The 19,394-nt window shown below is 54.4% G+C and overlaps 7 protein-coding genes across 7 annotated transcripts; 3 read left to right on the top strand and 4 right to left on the bottom strand.

The window, feature by feature from the left end:
* Positions 1-994: 994 nt before the first annotated feature.
* V1518DRAFT_421907 (RGS domain-containing protein) lies at positions 995-2,389 on the bottom strand. The gene has a single exon (XM_066905329.1). It carries the CDS (start codon positions 2,278-2,280, stop codon positions 1,129-1,131), a length of 1,152 nt encoding a protein of 383 aa, XP_066757705.1. The 5' UTR covers positions 2,281-2,389; the 3' UTR covers positions 995-1,128.
* A 43-nt stretch (positions 2,390-2,432) lies between these two features.
* On the bottom strand, positions 2,433-4,056 carry V1518DRAFT_107020 (uncharacterized protein). Its single transcript, XM_066900663.1, has 2 exons — positions 3,961-4,056; positions 2,433-3,898 (listed from the first exon to the last, which is right to left on the bottom strand). The coding sequence occupies exon 2, from the start codon at positions 3,896-3,898 to the stop codon at positions 2,780-2,782; it is 1,119 nt and encodes a 372-aa protein (XP_066757704.1). The 5' UTR covers positions 3,961-4,056; the 3' UTR covers positions 2,433-2,779.
* A 322-nt stretch (positions 4,057-4,378) lies between these two features.
* V1518DRAFT_107053 (OPT oligopeptide transporter protein-domain-containing protein) lies at positions 4,379-7,282 on the bottom strand. Its single transcript, XM_066900664.1, has 2 exons — positions 7,200-7,282; positions 4,379-7,146 (listed from the first exon to the last, which is right to left on the bottom strand). The coding sequence occupies exons 1-2, from the start codon at positions 7,248-7,250 to the stop codon at positions 4,561-4,563; spliced, it is 2,637 nt and encodes an 878-aa protein (XP_066757703.1). The 5' UTR covers positions 7,251-7,282; the 3' UTR covers positions 4,379-4,560.
* Positions 7,283-11,625: 4,343 nt separating this feature from the next.
* Positions 11,626-12,961, top strand: V1518DRAFT_421893 (Alpha/Beta hydrolase protein). Its single transcript, XM_066905328.1, has one exon. It carries the CDS (start codon positions 11,788-11,790, stop codon positions 12,673-12,675), a length of 888 nt encoding a protein of 295 aa, XP_066757702.1. The 5' UTR covers positions 11,626-11,787; the 3' UTR covers positions 12,676-12,961.
* On the top strand, positions 12,962-14,735 carry V1518DRAFT_421892 (pyridoxal phosphate-dependent transferase). Its single transcript, XM_066905327.1, has one exon. It carries the CDS (start codon positions 13,030-13,032, stop codon positions 14,554-14,556), a length of 1,527 nt encoding a protein of 508 aa, XP_066757701.1. The 5' UTR covers positions 12,962-13,029; the 3' UTR covers positions 14,557-14,735.
* On the bottom strand, positions 14,618-16,723 carry V1518DRAFT_421889 (major facilitator superfamily domain-containing protein). Its single transcript, XM_066905326.1, has one exon. It carries the CDS (start codon positions 16,388-16,390, stop codon positions 14,762-14,764), a length of 1,629 nt encoding a protein of 542 aa, XP_066757700.1. The 5' UTR covers positions 16,391-16,723; the 3' UTR covers positions 14,618-14,761.
* A 284-nt stretch (positions 16,724-17,007) lies between these two features.
* V1518DRAFT_435150 (OPT oligopeptide transporter protein-domain-containing protein) lies at positions 17,008-19,357 on the top strand. Its single transcript, XM_066906261.1, has 4 exons — positions 17,008-17,233; positions 17,287-17,431; positions 17,485-17,498; positions 17,547-19,357. The coding sequence occupies exons 1-4, from the start codon at positions 17,109-17,111 to the stop codon at positions 19,297-19,299; spliced, it is 2,037 nt and encodes a 678-aa protein (XP_066757699.1). The 5' UTR covers positions 17,008-17,108; the 3' UTR covers positions 19,300-19,357.
* Positions 19,358-19,394: the final 37 nt, after the last annotated feature.

The raw sequence follows: 19,394 nt of genomic DNA, 5'->3' as shown, positions 1-19,394 counted from the left end.
CAAGCTAGACGATGGATGTGGTCTGGAGAACTGTTTCGCACATAGAATGGGTTTGTAATGGTCTGATTATCTGTGATTTCAAAGGACTACGTGTATGAGATTGTTATATTTCTTGCACTGTCTCGGCCGCCAAATATATCACGATAGGCGTAGCCGTCTTAAACTCGCAGAAGTTGAATACACAGAATCACCAGAATACAGAGAGGTAGAACGGAAGTGGCCAGAAGTAAACATCTAAGATGCCTTGACTTTCTGCATATGTGCTGAGGACTACTTTAGCAGCACCGCCATGTTGAACCACCATCAACCACCGGTGATATACTGCAGAGGTAATAAAGGAGCATATAAAATGACAGCAGGAGTCTGACACACGGATTGAGGACTGATGCGGTGTCGCGGGGAGAAGCTCTATGCGATTGGCAGACAATATCAAAGTAGGCTGATCTCGATCCGGGAGATATAATATACGCAAGTGCCCGTTCTTCAAGTTCTGTCCAACGAAACTGCGCAAAATATTGTGCACGTTAATAAATGTTCTAGCTAGCGTGCGTGTAGAGATGAAGTGGTAGTACCGCAAGCTGATGTGTTGGTACAGGCATGGCTCGAGTATTGCGTAACGATAGCTGATGGAAAGTTCGCAGAGGATAGGGAGGATAAATGGAGGTAGGCGGAAGGGTGGCTGGGAGGCTAAGATTTTGGGGTTACATATGGCATGTGCGAGATTCATCTGATCGTTTACATTTCGCCTTGATTGCTGGCTGTTCAACGGGCGCAGTGGCATTCTGCTACCATGTGGCGTTTACAGTTTAGCATCTTTTGTTGCTCTTGTATTGTGCTGGGTCTTGATTGTGAATGAGAAGTTTTGCTTAAAGGACGGTGTGAACGCGTGCTCATCGCGTTGCTGCTGCTAACTCGCGTGTTGCAGCGCGTCTAAGGGCCACTTTTCTACCACAACCACGACATCACGCACGCAACAAGTGAAGTATTATGTGCATCGCTGTTTCACTCTCTTGAGCTGCAATCAGGAGCTGCGCGCGACCCGCGTAGTTTCTTGCCATTTGTTGTCCTTATCATTAATTACACACATAAACCTTGGAGAAAACAACATCAGTCACCATAAATTCAGGCTCACAAACGCCGCCCGGGCACAAGTCCAAATAGTACACACAAACACACAATCAGCAGCACGATTAATCCCATCACCCAGATCGCGCGCCGGACAAGCAACGCCTTGATATACGGCTCCTTGATGCGCGCGAAATGGAAATACGTTTGCTCGCCGAACCCAAAAAACACGAGGATGGGATCGAGGTAGTATTGGTAGGAAAGACAGCCGTACACTCCGATGGAGAATGGGAGGATGAGCCATAATCGTGTAGTTTTGTGGTAGTCCAAAAAGATGAGGATAAAAGCGACCCAGAACGCAGCAAAGAGGCCGAGCAGGCCGAAGAGTAGCCGCGTGACTGCGCCGCCCGGGACGAGATTTCCGAGGGCGCGGTATGACAGGAAGATGGGGAATGCTTCGCGCTCCATGGCTTGGAACACGTACTCTTGCGCCTCGTCGAAGAGCTCGGGGTCGTCGCGCCCATCGACCTCGATTGCGGTAGTGATACCTCGCGTCAAATGCAAAGGTAGTGCTATTTCGCATTGTGCGCCGCCGACGAGGTATGTCGCCATGATACTTCGCGCAGAATCGCGTATATTTGCGCGCGTTAGCCTAAGCTCCTCCGTATCCGCCATGCCGACCTTAGATTTCAACCCCGCGCCCTTCTCCGCATCAATCGCATCCGCCACCGCGGCTTTCTTCTTTATATCGCTTGCCGCTGCCGCTAATTGCCGTTTCCGCTCCATCGCCATCACAGTGCTATTTTGCAGCGCGTGGATATCGCCTGGTTCAATACTGCTCGACCGCCGACCATACTCGCCCGCCTCGCTCCGCAAAATCAGGGACAGCCGCTTATTCTCGCTAGCCTCGCCCTCCATGCCGTCCGCTGCATGCAGCGCCTCGAAAATCATGCTCGAGCTCCGCCGCTTGTGCGGGTCTTTCTCTAAGTCCGGCGTCCCGAGCAGCACCGACCGGCGCAGCTGCCCCACATATAGACGACACAGCGCCATGTGTTGCTCGATGTCGAGCCAGAAGTCAAGGTAGTCTACCGACCGGTATTGGTCGCGCATGAAGAGGTAGAAGGAGTATAAATCCACGGGGGGCAGTGTCCTCCGATTAAGCACCTCGAAGAGCGTCGGCAACCGCTGGCGCGAGCGCGGCGTCTGCTGTGACATTTTGGCAGCCTCGTAACAGTCTGCTGCTGGGTATCTGGCGGTGTGCGGTGGTGCGGTGATGCAGTGATGGTCGACGCAAGGGTGTGGCGGGCATCCGAGGTGGTTGTTTACAAAATGCTACGAGTGCACGGAGGGCAGGGGTTTCCCGCCCACCGCAACGCCAGTCGACAACGCGTCTTCGTGTCCTCCCAACTCCCATCGCGACGCGTCCTACATTGCATGACTTCATGCATAATGCCGAGAGGACTAGTCACTGATAAGCACCATCACTAGTTAGTTGGATGACTGGACAGAACTAGCTCGCTCTCCTTCCGTGGTCCCACCTCCCCAGATTGAACGGAGCGGTCAGGAAGCACCACGGTCAGTAAGGTGATGATTATCATAAGTAACCCTCTTAGCTGCCATAGCAATACAGATAAAATACAGTGCTCAAAAACTCCAAATTCACCCTATCGTCATGGCACGCGCAATCAAACTAATGATACGCAGTCCCACCTCCTTAAAACCCACCGAGAATAAAATCCTCACGCGCGTCATCATCCATCTCAAGCAGCAAAATCACTCCCGACTCGTCCAACTGTCGCAGCACCGCGAGTGCCTGCTTATACTGCTGCTTATCCCACTCAAAGTCCCTGCGCATCTGGGATATCAGTTTCACTGCGGCTTGGAAGCGGGAATTTGAGTCGCCAGTGCTGAGAGGTGGCGGCGCGGGAGGGGTGGATGATGTGGGTGGGGTTGGTGGTATTGGGTATTGCACATGCTGTGAGACTGATGGGTCCATCATGTGTCGTGACGCAGTTAATAGTGTACCGTTCGTGACTTCGAATACCTGCCGTATGGACTCTGTCATCAACCGCACTGCCGCATTGAGTGACTCCGTGTCGACGACCACCGGTGTTAGCGGCGAGCTGCCCACAGCTGCGCGCGCAAGCGCCGCGCTCGCCGCAGTTGTCGTGCGCGCGCGTTTCGCAGGCGACGATATCATATGGTCCACCGCCTGCCTACCCACACCGCCGCCATGCCCATGAAACGAACCCGGCGTCAGAGGTTGCGGTAATTGCTGTTGCTGCTGTTGTTGCGGTTGATGCTGCTGCTGTGGTGGTGGCATCTGGTCATGTGAGCTGGTGAGCATGTATTGAATCTGGGGTTGCTGTGATGATGGCGGTGTCGTGCCAACTTGTTGCTGCGATGGCGGTGCGAGTCCCAGCATCCCCAACCTCGCCGCATCGTCTGCAGTTTCAAATGGTATTCCTGCGTTCGTGGTCATATTCGCGCGTGCCCTCCGCCGCTCTAATTCGACGCTATCAACTCCATGGTCCACAACGCCGCTACCATCTCCACCGCCGCCGACGCTAGTCCCCATATCATCCTCGCCATCTTTATCCATGTCCTCGTCGACTTCCACGATGCCGACGATGCTGTTATGGTATTTGGGGAAAATCTGCCGCATCTTATCTTCGTAAAAGAACGATTGTCCTTTGAAATGCCGACCGTGCGGGTTTTCAATTACAAACTGCTCCCATGCGTCATCAGTCCCTTCAAATAATCGCGTGATCGGATTCCATTCGAACTGGTCATTCATCTTCAACCGAATCCACGCCTCGTACGTCCGTTTCATCTGCACCCCGACGTTAATCTTCCCATCCCACCACTATCACCATCGCCCCTCAAGCCACATACACTTCACGTACCAGCTGTATATGATTCTTGATATGCGACTTATCCAAATTCGTAAAAAACCGATCATTAAATGCGTTCGTGATATTTCGCCATCCCTCCTTCGTGAACCCAGTCTTGTTCACGAGACCATTATTCGTCGCGCGAACAAGCTCATCCAGCACGAACGTGTCACGTTGCGCGGTCCACACGGTCTTATTCGTGTAGTGCGGCCGCGGGGCTGCCATGTGCGCCGCCATTGGGGTATATATACCCGATTGTAAGAATTGCGGCCGAGGTATATAGTTCGCCGCGTCTGCACCGTGTCCACGAGGTATTGGGATGTCGCGATGAGCGTCGTACAGCGATGAGGGTTTTGTAGAGCTTTTCGACTGACCCGACCTTGCACCAATCTATGCTGTGCATCTTCTGGTTGGCCAGTCATTTTCAAGACACCGAAATTCATGATCAGGAACGTCCCGGAGGACTTCATATATTACACCGCGCGGAGACATACCCAAATATCGTCACATGCAGTCGCCGTTACAAAACTTGCTTTTTATATCTTCCAATCAAAGCACATAACACAAATAAACAAAACATAAACGCTAAACCACTAACAACTTAGAATTCACCAATGGCGGGACCAATACCGCCCTCGGGGACGTCCAAGAGCGTAGTGCCAGCATAATCCAATCCTGCCTCGTACACAGTGTTGCCCCACCATGACAGCGTGACCTGCGGGTACTGCAGCGCAGCGAAGATGATGATAGCAGAGAAAGCAACGCCAGCAGAAAGACCAGATGTAAGAATATAGTTGTACTTGGTCCACCAAGCGACATAGCGGGTTCGCAGATACCACATGAAGATGAGGGACATGTACACACCGCCTGTGTAGTAGGTCAAGTTGTATGTGTATCCGATTTCAATGGTGCCGTAGCCAATAAGCGCGATACTGAACCATTTCAGCTTCTGCGGGAAGTAGAGCTGCAGGAAACCAAAGGGAACAGCAAAGAGAGCACCGATCCAGAACGAGTATTTCAGCTGAGGGTAAATAGTTCCGAGCACACGATCGGGATCGATAACACCATAGAGAATAGCATCGGAGTAGACGGTACGCGAGAACACACATGTGAACTTGTCCTTCTGAGTAGTGGAGCAGAAGTTAACGACCGAATCAAAGAGTGCCTCAACAGCGCCAACAGTGCAGCAGCATTGTATGAGAGTAGCAACCATCTGGGCACGGAAAGTAGCACGCTGGGGGATCTTCGCATAATGAGCAATCTTTTGATCACCAATAAAAGTCTCGCCCTGGTTATCGATGTTGTAACCCCACATACGCAGAAGGATAGAAGTGACGGCATTGCCAGGATCCATGTAACCAGCAAGAATCACAGAGAAAGCGCCAAAGCCCATACTGAATCCAGTGCGAGACATAACAACTAGTGTGGGCATGAACATAGCAATGTTAAAGAGGAAAATCATAATGAGTGTCCAAATCGGGCAGTGCGTGGGCCAAGCAAAGATACCAGCGAAAGCCGTGCCAATACCGATAACGAAGACAATCAAAAACCAATAATCAGGGACCTCGGGGTACACACGCATCATGCGTGAGTGCGGGTCTTCGAAGTCATCAAGCGAGTTGCGTAGTGGGTGGCGAACAGACTTGGCCATCATCTTGAGAGTCTCCCACAGTAGCCTCCACTCGCTGATGCAGATATAGACGAACGTGCAAGTGTAGACAGCCCATAGACCGCCAGTTCCGACGAGATTACCAGAAGCAATGAAAGGAGGCGAGTAGGCGGAGTACTTTTCCGCATCGAATACATTGTCGGTCAAGATTCTTGTGACGTTGTACTCGGCACCAGTGCGGTCGTAGACGGAGTTGGAGTTGAGCGGGAAATAGCCGGTGTATCTGTAGTTCGCGAAGTAAAGAGCCGTGGTGAAGATGACCGAGATGACGACGCCGACGTAAAAGTTCATGTACGCGAAGCAGGGATACACCAGGGGAGCATTGTAGTTGATGACGGACCAGTCAAAAGATGGGAACGGGTTCCAGCCCGCGCCGACGAAAGTACCTGTGACTAGGGCAACCTTCTTGTTCTGCGGTGCAATCCATGTCATCCAGTTGAAGTCGGACAGTGCCTTGAATAGGAAGGTCGGAACAAAGAAGTAAAAGAAGGAGATGACGAAGGTCAGGTAGAAGAACTTCTGACGAGAAATCGTCCAGCCGTTGACGGAGAATTTGCGCTCGCGGACAATTAGCGCACGACTGAGCGCAAGGGTAGGAAGAACGCTCGGGAAAACAGCCTTGACCGGGAAAATACAAAGCTTGCGCATCATACCGGCAAGACCGTAACCGAAGAACAAACTTGCAAAATTCATGACCCATGCGAAACCAGTGGTAGCCCAGGAATAGCCAAAGAAAAGCTCATGACGGAGAGTGACGGACATCGACATCCAGTTAGAGGTCTGCGCACCAGCGTTGACCATAATCACAGCCAACATCTGTTCCTTGATGGTCCATGGGCCGGGGTTGATACTGTAGCGAACGCCGCGGAAAGAAAAGCCCCAGTCAGGAAGGAGTTGGGTGGCCTTACCACAAGGATAGAGGAACAGCTGGATGACTGTAGACTTCAAAGTGAGTGAGGGCTGGCGGAAAGCGAAGAACTCGTTAATGAAACTGCCAACGCCAACCCAGATGGCACCGAGAACGTAAGCGCGGATAGTCTCGACAGGCATGTCGACGTCATCGAAAGGGTCTGTAACGGCACGGACTTCGGGGTAGGGAGAGTGGTACTTGATGACAGTAGCCTCAAGGCGGCATTCAAGATCGTAGGTATCGAAGTCGCCGTCAAAGGACTCGGGGCCGTCGGCGAGCTTCTGTAGCTTGTCATAGGTCTCGTTCTCAAAGTTGACATCGCCGTAGTGATCGACGAGAGCCTGCTTGATGATCTCAAGAGCCTCCTCGAGAGGAACCTGCTGGAGCATCTTGTAGAGATATTCGGACGCACGGTCAGCCAATGGGTCGTCGTCGCCCATGTCACCGGTCTTGTTCATGTTCTTAATGAGCTGGACGACCTTGGCGCGCTCGATCTCGTCGGTCTCAGAGTCTTCGATAGAGAGCCTCTTCTTCTCAGCATCGAGCTGGTGGACGAGGACCTCGACGCCCTCCTTGAACTCCTGCCGGGTGTCCTCCTCCGAGTTCATCTGGACAGAGGCTTAGAACAGAATGACAATGGCAATCAGCAATCACGGCGTACCTGGAAGACACCGACCTCGTAGTTCTCCTTCTCAGAGTTCGTCGTACTCATGGTGTTCTAGAGAATGTCAGAGACCGGGCGAGCACCTGAGCACGGGAGACGACACTCACGGTGTGCGCGGGAGCGGCGTCGAAACAAAGAAGCGTCGACGTAATCTAGCCTGGCGAGGGACCGTGTATAGAAGGGGCCTATTGTGCGACTATATATCCAATCCACGCGCCTGGCTGTGGCAGCTCACAACGAGCACGCGCCCTAGTGCAGTGTCAGGACGCTGATGGCTTCAGCCCTCGCAAAGTTTAGAACCTCGAGATACGGTGACGGAGCAGATAGGGAATATGCCAGATAAGCAGACGACGTACCGAAGTATACTGACGTGCCAGACTGCTCGGGATTCGCAGCACTTTTGCCGTCGCGGCGGGTGAGACGGGCGACACCCGCCCCGAGGGTCGCCATGACTCCCGGAAAACAGCATTTCCACCAAACCCCGGCGGACACAGGAGCAGCAGCGCGCCACTCCTCTTCGCGACCCGTCAGCTGTCTGCGCGCAAACGCGCCTCATGTCGCGACGCCTGCGACGGTCCTGCGCTCGTGGAGCTCTGCGGGCGTAGTTGGCCCCTCCACGCCCCTCGCTGGCCCCGTCCGCGGCCACAGACCCGCGGAGCGCGCTCGGACGGAGCGCAAAGGCAGGATAAGAGAGCACTGGCCTGCAGCGCACGCGCAATCGGCGCTCTGGCCGCGCACCTGCTCCTGATCCGTGCGGGTATTAACGGCCGCGCTCTCCCGGCAGCCCCGCCGCAGACTCCGCTGCATCTCCACCGGCCCCGTCGACGCGGCATGTCTGCGAGTCGGCGACTCTCCGCGCGCACCTCGCGAAGCCTGCCGTGGTGGCGCGGTGGCGACCAGAGGCGTTGCTCGGCGTTCAGGGCGGTCGCCAAGGACCAGGGGTCCACGAGGACGAGAAATGGTCATGTACGGTTTCGCGGCGGGTCGCCACCAGGGCAAATGTACGGCAGGGTGTGAGATCCAGCTCACGCCGTGGAGTGTCAGACACGGTCAAGAAGGGGCTGGCGCCTAGGTGTCCAGGACAAAGTATATCCTGAACGTGCGCCAGACGCCAGCTAGCGGTCGTGCAATGTTGAACGCACACTCCATGCCCAAGCTCGCACCGTCTGAAGCCGGGGCCGACCTATGGCCCGCACGCTGTGCACAGCGCACACTCTATCGCTATCGCGCACTGCCTCGCGGGGTCGCACACGGCCAGCCCACTGCGATCGGGGAGAAAGCGGCCTCGAGTTTTGCCGGGACATGAAGCCATTGCAAGTCTTGGCGGCCGCGTCCCAACAGAGAGTAGCAATCGAATCCTGCTCGGTAGCACCGCCGCTCGCGACGTTTGAGATAACTCCAAACCTTACTGCGACTTGCTCACTCGGCAGTTCACCAGCCGCTCGCCGCTCTGCGGTGGCCGGGACAGCCAGGCAAAACATACGCCGCGCATCAAAAGCTGAGTGCAGGTCGTACGGAACCGCGAGCATCGTGCAATCTCGCGCCTGAGTTGCACATTTTCACGCAATCCCAGGCCTACATCGCGAACACATTCGCGCGGACGGCGTGACGCGCACGCTCCTTGCAAAACGTCGTCCCGCCGCACGACCCATAATTATAATTTAGATAACACGCCTCGCGCTCCACGCTTTTCATCCCTGCTCCCCTCGCCCCGCTTGACAGTCATATGAGAACGATATGACGCAGTCGGTCTTGGCACTTTCAATTCGCACGCTGTAATTCGTCGCGGCATGCACCAAGCGACGATCTAAGCCGGACATAAGCTTGCTGTGCCTGCTCAGTGCGTCTAGAGTCTTGACAAGGGGGATGCACCGCGAGTGAGCTTACCCGAGAGTGCCGTTGCACATGTCAGCAGCCAGACCGCCGGTCGTTGGCTTTTGTTTCGAGAATTCGGAAACATGAGCTAGAGGGCCCGTCCGCGCAACAGCACTAGCAAGCAACCGGACTAACAGTGTGCGCGGATGTAGCCCGTTCCGCGTAGGCGCGATATGATATCTGTCAGCCGGTGGTCGTCCCGGGGCTAGCGAGCTTTCGCGCGACCACTTTCTGCAGTCAGGGACCACTTTTCTCGTCGCACAGCGACGGTACGAGGATGGACTGTTGCTACAGCAAACGCCCGCCAGCAGTCAGGTTAGGCTTTGCTGTAGAAGTCTCGTGTCGTTGCGCTGTCGAACGCCGCAAATCATGTCTGCCTCAGGTGACGTGCAAACAAGGCACGGTTGGTCGGGGACCGAAGTTACTATACACTATTATTGGTCTGGTGGGCTAAGTCGTGGACCCTTCCAACTCAAAAAGTGTTACAGCGAACTATGAAATGGTCCTTTGTTCGTCGTAAGACAGACAGGTGTCCTATTACTTCGATTTTATCCAGTCAATTTGACGAAGGGCTTCACGATTGTAGAGCCCAGCCTCCACCAAAGATCACCAATCTCCCGGTCTTCATGTCATACTTACAGCACTTGGCCACAGATGGTTAGGAGAATTCTGCAATATTTGCGCTGCTTCAGCAACGTGACTCATCAGCTAGCGTTCTCCAGCGTCCAGCTTTGATCTCCTCGCCGTGTTAACCGCGAACAGTGCACTTACTCAGCTGGTACGACAATAATGCGCGCCTTGACGCTCGGCCCAAGAGATTAGATTGATATCGGACTATCCTCGTTTGATAACGAGCGACAGAGCCATTATGGTCGTCGAGCGGGTGGATGACATTGACGGGGCACTGCTGGAGGTTTAGCCAAGCAGTCGTTGTAACAATCACGACGCGTTAATGGCATGATACACGTAGTCATTCAAGAATTACACCAGCTGTGTCACGCACTTCCATAGGCTGAATCATGAGCGCAGGGGTATCACCGGCTTGTACACCAGAGCTGAGTCAGAGCTGTGACAGAGCCGGGGACTCGTTGCTCCCGGTATGTGCCTATGTGGTCTACAAGAAGCGATCTCCTGTATACACCGCCGCAGACATTCGTGGTTTGAGCTGTGCTTGACCCGACTGACGAGTCAAGCGGATCGTGTTCGCATGTTCACGCGTCGCCGCCCGTTGCGAGTCTCCATTCCACTCGCGCGAGGTTTTCGTCATTGTTTATACACTCTGTCAACTTATCTATACGGTAATCAAGCGACCATTATTACGCACAGTCGGCTTACTCTTAGTGACCACGTACTAGGGCCGTTATGTTAGAACCAAGGTCACAACAAATTCTCAACGTGCTCAAGGGATCTTGACCGTCGTCTCCAGATCAGACAACCGGATCAGAATTCTTGTCAAAGTGCACTTCCGCAACATGTGAGAATATCTGCTAGTGCATGTACGTAGGAAACATGAAAAGCCACCGTGCGCGTTCTGTCGAGGAAATGCGTGTGAAGAGGACACTTGCGGTGCAGGCGTTGTTGGTACGTGGCGACGCGTCAGAGGCACATTTACAGTAATCGATCGCGTCCCTTGTCCTCGCTGCCCCGTTTACAATAATTTGCATCATCAATGTTATTATTCTACATCGTCGCAGGCCGGATCACACATGGGTAGCCTACTTCTGGGTGGTGTCGCGCAGGCCAGAGAGCTAATTGCGAAGTCACTCCACTGCGCCTGCGAGCATAGGAACGGGTCTAAATATTGCACTTTGGTGATAACTTCCAGTTCTATACCTTCTTGATGCAAATACGAGTGCGGTCTTCAACCCATGCTAATGACGTCAGCATTGTAGTAACCGAGGATATAATTGTCTACCGTTCTGGTTCTTATGAACAGATACTGAATCCCAAATTGGTAACCAACCGCCGCAAGTCCCGTAAGACGTTGGGGATAGCCTAGATATCTCGATATTGATATTAAGCACCGTCTTTTGTCCACTAGCCGAGTTCTTTCTCAATATGCTAGCTAGCTAGTACGACGTATGCCAATCTTGAGCTTCGATTTCCGCAGCCGTTCGCTCTCCACGCTCTCGCACGGTCGATTCAACAAGTCGACAGCGATTGCACCGACATTGGCGCAACAAAATCAGCAAGAGGCTGGATCGTCGCTACCATGCCGGAACTCTGGTTAATCCGGAGACTTAGATCTACAGTTTGGCAACTAGTGGAACTGTGCGGCGTGGTTGGCGGGGGGGCTTCACGCGTTGGGACTTTCGAGACATCTGCTAGCTGGCATCGTAGAGCCAGCATTCACTCCGCTCGATTATCCTCCTAAGCATGGCATGTGTAGTTCCTAATACCTTACGGCTATTGGTTTCTGAAAAGTTGGATGTTTGAAAAAGTGCCTTTCGGCGCAGTCGGACCCGTCGGACATGCTTGGAGGCTCACAAATTGCCGCTGCGCCGCACGCGCCCTGAACGCCGGTTCTCCACATCTCCTCACTTCACGGCGCCCTGTTCCATTGTGCACTTCACGTTTGCTGGCCGGGTTCGGAATCTCCTATCAGTGTTTTATTGCGCTTTAAGCCGATTAGACTATATCTCGTCGACATTGCACACTTGGACTTACTACAGGCATTACATTCAATCGTCATCTGAATCAAGCCGAGATCATGGCAGCAGAATCCGAACAGCAGCGTGGTCTTCTCACGCTTCCGCACGCACCGAACGTCAAACTTGCATATGAAGTACTTGAGGGCGCTGACTCTGGTTTTCCGGCGATCATGCTCTCGAACTCGCTCAACTCCTCCTACAAGGTACTGTGGAAAGAGTTCGTCGAGCACTTCCGGGACCAGTACACGATCATCATGTACGATCAACGCTTCCACGGCGAGTCCCCACTTGCGAGCGGGGACTACGATTACTTTGGCGAGGGGCAGAGATTTGAAGATTTGGCCAAGGATGTCATCGCTTTGATGGATCATCTGCGGATCGTCAAGCTACACGCGTTCATCGGACTCAGCATGGGTGCGACCACCGCTATTGTTCTAAAAGCGATCTACCCCGAGCGCATAGGCAAGACTGTCGCGGCGGGCAGCGCATTAAAAACCGCAGTACCGCCGCCTGGTGGCGAAGATTTCTTCGCGCCGCTGGTCAAGATCGCGATGGAAGGCCCTGAAGGTATGGCGAAGCTCGCGGAGATGACGATAAACCGCTGGTTTCCCGGCGATCCGGGACAGAAGTTTTTGGAAGCGCATTTACACCGCAAGCATGAGATCGTGAAGATGGTCGCGCATTCGAAGCCCGAGGGCTACGTCGCGAGCGTGCGTGCTCTGCAAAATTACGATCTGACAAAGTATCTGGAAGCAATTAAGATCCACAAGGATTATGAAGATGTGCTATTGATTGCGGGACAGATGGACGGACAGGTGCCGGTGTTTAATAAGCTAATGTCGATTATCGCGGGATGTAGGCATGAGGTGGTTGAGGAGTCTGGACATATTGTGAATATCCAGAAGGCGGACGAGTTCAACGGCCTAGTTGAAAATTTCTTGGCTTAAACACAGTTTTGCTCCATAAGAGTTTGCTAATGCAATGTCAAAGTAATGTTCTGGCTCATGATGTGCACGAACTGTTAGATATGCTAGCACATGCTCCAACGCCTGCGCTGCCGCAATATGGTACAACATAGTAACAAGAGAGAACTAAGAAGCCACTGGCTACTACGAAATCGCGGTTGCATTGCTCTCTGGGGTATATTGCTGGTGTCGTGGATTGTGGGGAGTGTGAGTAATCGAGCTAGCGGCTGCAACTTCAGTGAGGCTGCGCCAGAAAAATATCGTGGGAACTTCGGCGTTGTGACTTGCCTTTACTTCCCCCACACTCTCCATCAACGCCCCCTTCTCTCCGCAGCAATGACTACAAACGGAACGAACGGCGTCAACGGTAAGACGGTGCTGCCCAAGGCCAAGGACTTGTGGAGTCATCTCTCCACGGAAGCGCTCTCGCGCCGTCCGTCGCCGCTCAAGACCGCGTTCAAATACGCGATTGACCCGCGAATTGTCTCCCTTGGCGGCGGCCTCCCCTTACCGGCATACTTCCCCTTCGAGGAGATCACTGCGACTGCGCCGGAGCCACCATTTACAACCTACAATGATCCCGAGACAGCGAAGGATGCGCCTATGGTGACCGTGTCCGTTGGGCGCTACAACCACTCGGACGACCCCGGGATGATTCCGCTCGCGACCGCGATGCAGTATGGCCAGTCCGACGGGTGCAAGCCGCTACTGGCATGGATTACCGAGCACACTAACACGGTGCACCACCCACCGTACTCGAACTGGGCATGCCTCATGACGGTCGGCAACACGCAGGGTCTCGACGCCGCGCTGCGGCTGCTGACCACGCGCGGGGATACAATTCTTGCGGAGGAGTACACATTCTCGTCTGCCATGGAGACTGCGAACGCGCAGGGCGTCAAGCCGGTGCCTGTGAAGGTTGATCTTGAGGGCATTCTCCCCGCCGAGCTCGAGGAGCAGCTCGAGGGCTGGGTTGGACCGCTGCCAAAGTTCTTGTACACCATCCCTACTGGCCAGAACCCGACTGGTGGCACGCTCTCGTCTGAGCGCCGCAAGGCGGTTTACGACGTGCTGTCGAAGTACGACATCCTCATCGTCGAGGACGAGCCGTACTACTTCCTCCAGATGGACGAGTACGTTCCCGGCGTGTCCGCGAACAAACTGCCCCCGCCACCGACCCTCGAGCAAGACCCCGAAAAGCACACCAAATTCCTGTCGAAGCTGATCACATCCTACCTCTCGCTCGACGTCGACGGCCGTGTGCTTCGCCTCGACTCGTTCTCCAAGGTGATGGCGCCCGGCACCCGTCTCGGCTGGATCGTCGCGCAGGAGCCCTTTATAGAGCGCCTGACCCGCCAGAATGAGGTGTCCATTCAGACTCCTGCTGGCTTCTCGCAAGCCATCGTATACTCCCTGTTGTCCAAGTGGGGCCAGGGCGGTTACCTCGACTGGCTCGTCGAGCTGCGTAAGGAGTACACGCACCGCCGCAACGTCTGCCTCGACGGTCTGCACGAGTTCTTCACCGAAAAGGGACTTTCAGAGATCGTCACCTGGCTGACCCCAACCGCGGGCATGTTCTTCTGGCTGCAGTTTAACGCGCGCAAGCACCCGCTCTACGGCAAGCTCACGCCTCTGCAGCTCGAGACGCGCATCTACGAGGCCGCCATCGAGCACGGAGTGCTTTTCATCCCCGGTTCGTGGTTCCGTGCCGACCAGGAGCCTGTCGACGAGTCGATTGTCCCCGCCGACGACGAGCCGGTGAACATCTTCTTCCGAGGAACATTCGCGACCGTGCCTCAGCCCAAACTCGTCGAGGGCCTGAGATTGTTCTCGGAGGTTATCGCGAAGGAGTTTTTGGGTTAAGCGTGATCTCTTCTGATTAGAGTGTGGACTAGGGGAGAGATAGAATATCTAAAAAAAGTTGTGTCGTGAAAATGTTTGTATATTCAACTTGATAAATGTACTGACCAGACAAACATGCTGAGGACCAAATGACCCACTGTACGTGCATATGCAATAACGAGAAGACCCATGACAAAAAACTGACCAAATAATGCAAGCCAATAACCTACTTCTCGTGTTCGTTGTCGGCGGTAGCCGCAGTAGATTCAGCCGCAGCTCGCGCCGCCAGTCGCGCGCGTCGACGGAATTCCCAGCGCTGACCGTACTTGATTTCGAGGACCACGAACCCCTGGGACAAAAAGCATAAACCAGCCATGATAGTGAATGCGCCGCCAGATTTGAGTGAGTCGACCATTTTATCGACCGCCGCGATGCCGGCTGCACAGAGCAAACATCGTGAGAGATTCACGATGGAGGTCGAGCCTGCCGACTTTGTGGGGAACAAATCGACGAGGAGAGTTTGGCATAAATTCACATAGAAAACGGCGGAGAAGGAGAGTAAGGAAGTTGAGAGGATGGGGACGATGTAGTGCACGTGATATTGGATTGTCCAGCCAAAGATGAGAGAGGCGACGACGACGGCGAGTGAAGGATAATATGATGTTCCGAAACGAGCCTGCTGGATGTTGAACTTGCGCATATCGACAGGTTCGCCACGTTCTTTGCACTGAAGTTCGTACTTTCGCACGCATTTGCGGTAGTACGTGCCCATGATCCTGCCCGCCATGAGACTTCCCAGTAATCCACCGATGCCGCTCGCGAGGTATGAGTATCCGATTTTCGCGGTCGTGAAATTGTACTCGTTGCTGAGAAGTGTGGACTGCGCAGTGAGGATCATGAACCACGTGGTATAATGCAGCGCGTTAGGGATGAGCACGACAACAACGTCAGGCTCGCCGAGGAGTTTGAGCGCGTCGAGGAATTTCATGGTCATCTTCGGCATGAATCTACGGGGCTTATCGTCTGCGCGTCGCGGCGCGGGAATATGCTTGAAATGGCTGCGCATGGTGATGTACAGGGAGTTGTTCACGATTGTGGGGGGGTATATCGACCCGTCGCCTACGAGCGAGCGATTTGTCTCCGGTAAGAACAAGATGAGAACGACGATGAGCACACTTGCGGCGATGACAAGGAACCAGAAGATGGAGCGCCAGCCGAGCGAGCTCGCCAGCGCGCCCCCAATGATGGGACCGAACGCGTTACCGATGAGGCCCAACCCCGCGGTGACGCCCATGTACTGACCTCTGTCCTCGCGCGTGGTGATGTCGCCTACGACGCCAGCGGAAAGAGATACCGTGGAGGCAACGCCAAAGGCTTGTAACAGACGCATCACGAAGAGCATGGAGTACCACCGCGTGAGTGCGAGACCGATGTTTGCACCGATGTAGATAACTAGGCAGACGATGTACACCGGTCGCCTGCCCAGGGAGTCAGACAGTGATCCCCACAGCACCGGCGCCAATCCTTGGAAGATGCTGTAGATGGTGACAGTGACATTCATGGACTCTGTGGTAACATTGAAGTACTCCTTCAGTGTGGGTATGACGGGGAGGTAGATTGGCACAGAGACGGAGGAGAAGTACGCGCCGAAGGAGCACATAGCGACGATGAAGACCTTCTCGCGCTTGGTAAATACGGAGTGCGGTTTTGGCGCGGGCTGGTCGAGGGTGGACGGCTGGCCGAGCTCTTCCTCCTCCTCTTCCTCTGCGGGGTTAGGCGCGATGTCGTCATCATCGACTGTCGGCAATTGCTGCTGCAGTCTGCCGTCGCTGCGGTTCGAGTCTGTCTTCTCCATGGATGTTAGTACCTAGTAGAGACCTGTGGAGGTCATCCGAACTGCCGCGAGGAAGAGAAGAAGTCCGCGGAGTATTTGAGTCGGCACATCCATGGCGGAGGAGTCGTCCGTCGCGAGCGCCGCGGAAACCTAACAAAGAGCCCTGTTGCTCGGTCCGCCGCACGGCCTCTCCCGCTTTCAATTGCGCCTTGTCGGCGGGCTGCGCGGTATGGTAAACAGTGCCGACGTAAGACACACTACATAGTCGCCTGCTGCATTTCGAGTTGCTACTCGCTGTTGTAGCGACGCTGTCATTGCACGCGTGCGCTGGAAATGGTGATGCTTATCCGGGCTCGACGCCTCGTGCTTCGCCGTGCCTTGGCGAAGTACAGACTACAGCGATATCGGCGCGTTCCGCCGTCTCCGGCCACAACTACTAGCCGTCAACAGCCAGCACAAAGTCATTATCAAAGTACCTCCTACATCTTAGCTATGTCCCCTTCAGGCAGGTTTGCTCGACAGACCGTCGCGTGGCCGATGCTGACTAACACTGTACAAGAGCCCTAACCCGTAACTCCTGAGCCGCACGGGGATAGTAATCGCCGCGAACGTTATCGCGAAATCGAGTTTTAAGAGTGGATTTCCAGCCCTCCTAGACTATAGTCAGGCATAACTCCGCCTGCACCCTGCTCTGCTTGCTGCTGGCACATACGCCGACACGACACGCACGAGCATTGCAATGCCGGAAGCAAACGCCACCATATACGAGCACGAGAGCGAGACGGACCTCATCGATACCAAGCTCGACAAGATCAATACTCCCCAGGCGACGCCGCGTGCATTGGGTGTCGGTCTCGCAATCGGGTAGGGCGCGTGTTTGTGCTTTGAAGATGAATGTTCCTGCTGACTATATTCAGGTCCATCGTGCTCTTTTCAAATTTCCAGTTCGGTCTGCAAACAGGATGGATCTCCATGATGAGCTTGCCCTCCGCGTTGCTCGGATATGCGACATTTAAGACCTTCAACAGCTACCTCACCTACCCCTTCACCGACGTCGAGAATGTACGTGAAATTTCAGTTTGTAATTCCGACTGACCAAGCTAACAAGTCGACAGGTGTTTGTGCAGAGGTACTTTCTCCATGACTAACTCTCCACCACCCCTGCTGACCCATATAGTGTCGCCGTTGCTGTTGGAACTGGACCACTTGGCTTCGGTCTCGTTGGCATCATCCCTGCGCTGGAGAAGCTGCTCACCCCTGAGGAAGGCGGTCCGCTGCTTCTATCGACGTGGCGGATTTTTCTGTGGAGCACCGGCATTGCTTTTTTCGGCGTGTTTTTCGCCGTCCCATTGCGCAAGCAGGTCATCGTCAAGGAGAAGTTGCGGTTCCCGTCTGGTAGTGCTACGGCGATGATGATTCAGGTATTACACGACAAGCCAGATCCCGCTGCGTCGACTGAGGAAACCGAATTGCCCTCGACCCCGTCGTCTTCGTCGTCGTCTGACGTCGACGCGCTGGCGCAGGAGGGCATCGAGGAGGTCGTCAAGAACGATGTGGATGTGTACCGCAAAAATATCCGCAACCTCGTTCTCTCCTTCAACATCTCTGCGGGCTATACAATTGCGGCCTACTTTGTTCCCCTGCTCCGCAGCCTTCCGATCTTCGGCACCAGCCTTGCGAAGAACTGGCTGTGGACGTTCCAGCCCTCGCCCGCATACGTTGGTCAGGGTGTAATCATGGGCTTACCCACTGTGAGCGGTATGCTACTCGGCGCCGTACTCGGGTGGGGCATTCTTGCGCCAATGGCAACCAAGATGGGATGGGCCCCGGGTCCAATCGATGATTGGAAGACCGGGGGACAGGGGTGGATTCTGTGGATTTCGCTCGCGATTATGGTCGTGGATAGTATTATCTCCTTTTCAGTTGTTGTGGGCATGAGTCTCTATCGATCGTTTGAGCGGAAGCGATTAGAGTACACAAGCATCCCCGCGGAGCGAATGCAACCGACGGACGAGATTGACGAGGAGGAAGAAGCTGATGATGCCGTCGACATCGTGGACGAGGACGTCGACGCGCCACCTGAGCATCTTGTCTCGGACATTGTCACCTACGGTGGCATCGCCGGCACAACACTGCTTTGCATCGTCGCCATCAAGATCGTGTTCCCAGTCACTCCGCTGTACGCAATTTTCGCCGCCGTGTTTATTGCATTTGTATTGTCGATTCTCGGCGTGCGGGCGCTGGGCGAGACTGACCTCAACCCCGTCAGCGGAATTGGCAAGATCTCGCAGCTTCTCTTTGCGCTCATCGTGCCGCGCAGCAATCCCGCTGCCGTGCTGATCAACCTGATCGCTGGCGGTGTGGCGGAAGCTGGCGCACAGCAGGCGGGCGATCTGATGCAGGATCTCAAGACCGGTCATCTTCTAGGTGCATCTCCAAAAGCACAGTTTTACGCGCAAGTCATCGGTACTGCGTACTCGGTGCTGCTGTCGACGATCGTGTACAGACTATACAACGCCGTCTACGAGATCCCCGGTGCCGTATTCCGCATCCCGACCGCTGTGGTGTGGATCGACTGTTCGCGACTCGTCACCGGCGCCGGCCTCCCACCTCACGCACAAGCATTCGCACTCTTTTTTGCAATCATCTTCGGTACACTTTCCGTGATCCGCTCTGTGTACGCCAAGAGGCCCTTCGCGCGCTGGATTCCCTCTGGCGTTGCCGTCGGCGTGGGTATATACAACTCCCCCTCATTCACGCTCGCACGGTTTGTCGGCGGACTGGTGGGGTGGTATCTCATGCGCAAGAACTCGTACTTTAAGACCGATCATGTCGCGTTGGTGATTAGTGCGAGCGGGCTTGTGCTGGGTGAAGGCCTGTTTAGCATTGGCACGATGATCTTGACGAGTTTGCATGTGCCACACTTTTGAATAGTATATTACTTGGGTAGAAGTATGGGCATTTAAAAAGTAATACAATATTTCAGAGAATTATCGTGACGCGTTGGCTATGTATGCATTAGGAA

Source organism: Limtongia smithiae (genome assembly GCF_038497785.1).
Source record: "Limtongia smithiae strain NRRL Y-17922 unplaced genomic scaffold V1518scaffold_12, whole genome shotgun sequence".
In the NCBI taxonomy this organism is placed as follows: domain Eukaryota; kingdom Fungi; phylum Ascomycota; class Lipomycetes; order Lipomycetales; family Lipomycetaceae; genus Limtongia; species Limtongia smithiae.
Note: the sequence above shows the minus strand (reverse complement) of the source record. Positions and strands in the feature narration are given on the sequence as shown.

Excerpts from the sequence above, each read along its gene's own strand:
- V1518DRAFT_421907 (XM_066905329.1), bottom strand. The coding sequence starts at position 2,280 with ATGTCACAGCAGACGCCGCGCTCGCGCCAGCGGTTGCCGACGCTCTTC.
- V1518DRAFT_107020 (XM_066900663.1), bottom strand. The coding sequence starts at position 3,898 with ATGAAACGGACGTACGAGGCGTGGATTCGGTTGAAGATGAATGACCAG.
- V1518DRAFT_107053 (XM_066900664.1), bottom strand. The coding sequence starts at position 7,250 with ATGAGTACGACGAACTCTGAGAAGGAGAACTACGAGGTCGGTGTCTTC. Across the intron at positions 7,147-7,199 it reads ACGAGGTCGGTGTCTTCCAG|ATGAACTCGGAGGAGGACAC; the intron begins GTACGCCGTGAT and ends GCCTCTGTCCAG.
- V1518DRAFT_421893 (XM_066905328.1), top strand. The coding sequence starts at position 11,788 with ATGGCAGCAGAATCCGAACAGCAGCGTGGTCTTCTCACGCTTCCGCAC.
- V1518DRAFT_421892 (XM_066905327.1), top strand. The coding sequence starts at position 13,030 with ATGACTACAAACGGAACGAACGGCGTCAACGGTAAGACGGTGCTGCCC.
- V1518DRAFT_421889 (XM_066905326.1), bottom strand. The coding sequence starts at position 16,390 with ATGGAGAAGACAGACTCGAACCGCAGCGACGGCAGACTGCAGCAGCAA.
- V1518DRAFT_435150 (XM_066906261.1), top strand. The coding sequence starts at position 17,109 with ATGCCGGAAGCAAACGCCACCATATACGAGCACGAGAGCGAGACGGAC. Across the intron at positions 17,234-17,286 it reads GGTGTCGGTCTCGCAATCGG|GTCCATCGTGCTCTTTTCAA; the intron begins GTAGGGCGCGTG and ends GACTATATTCAG.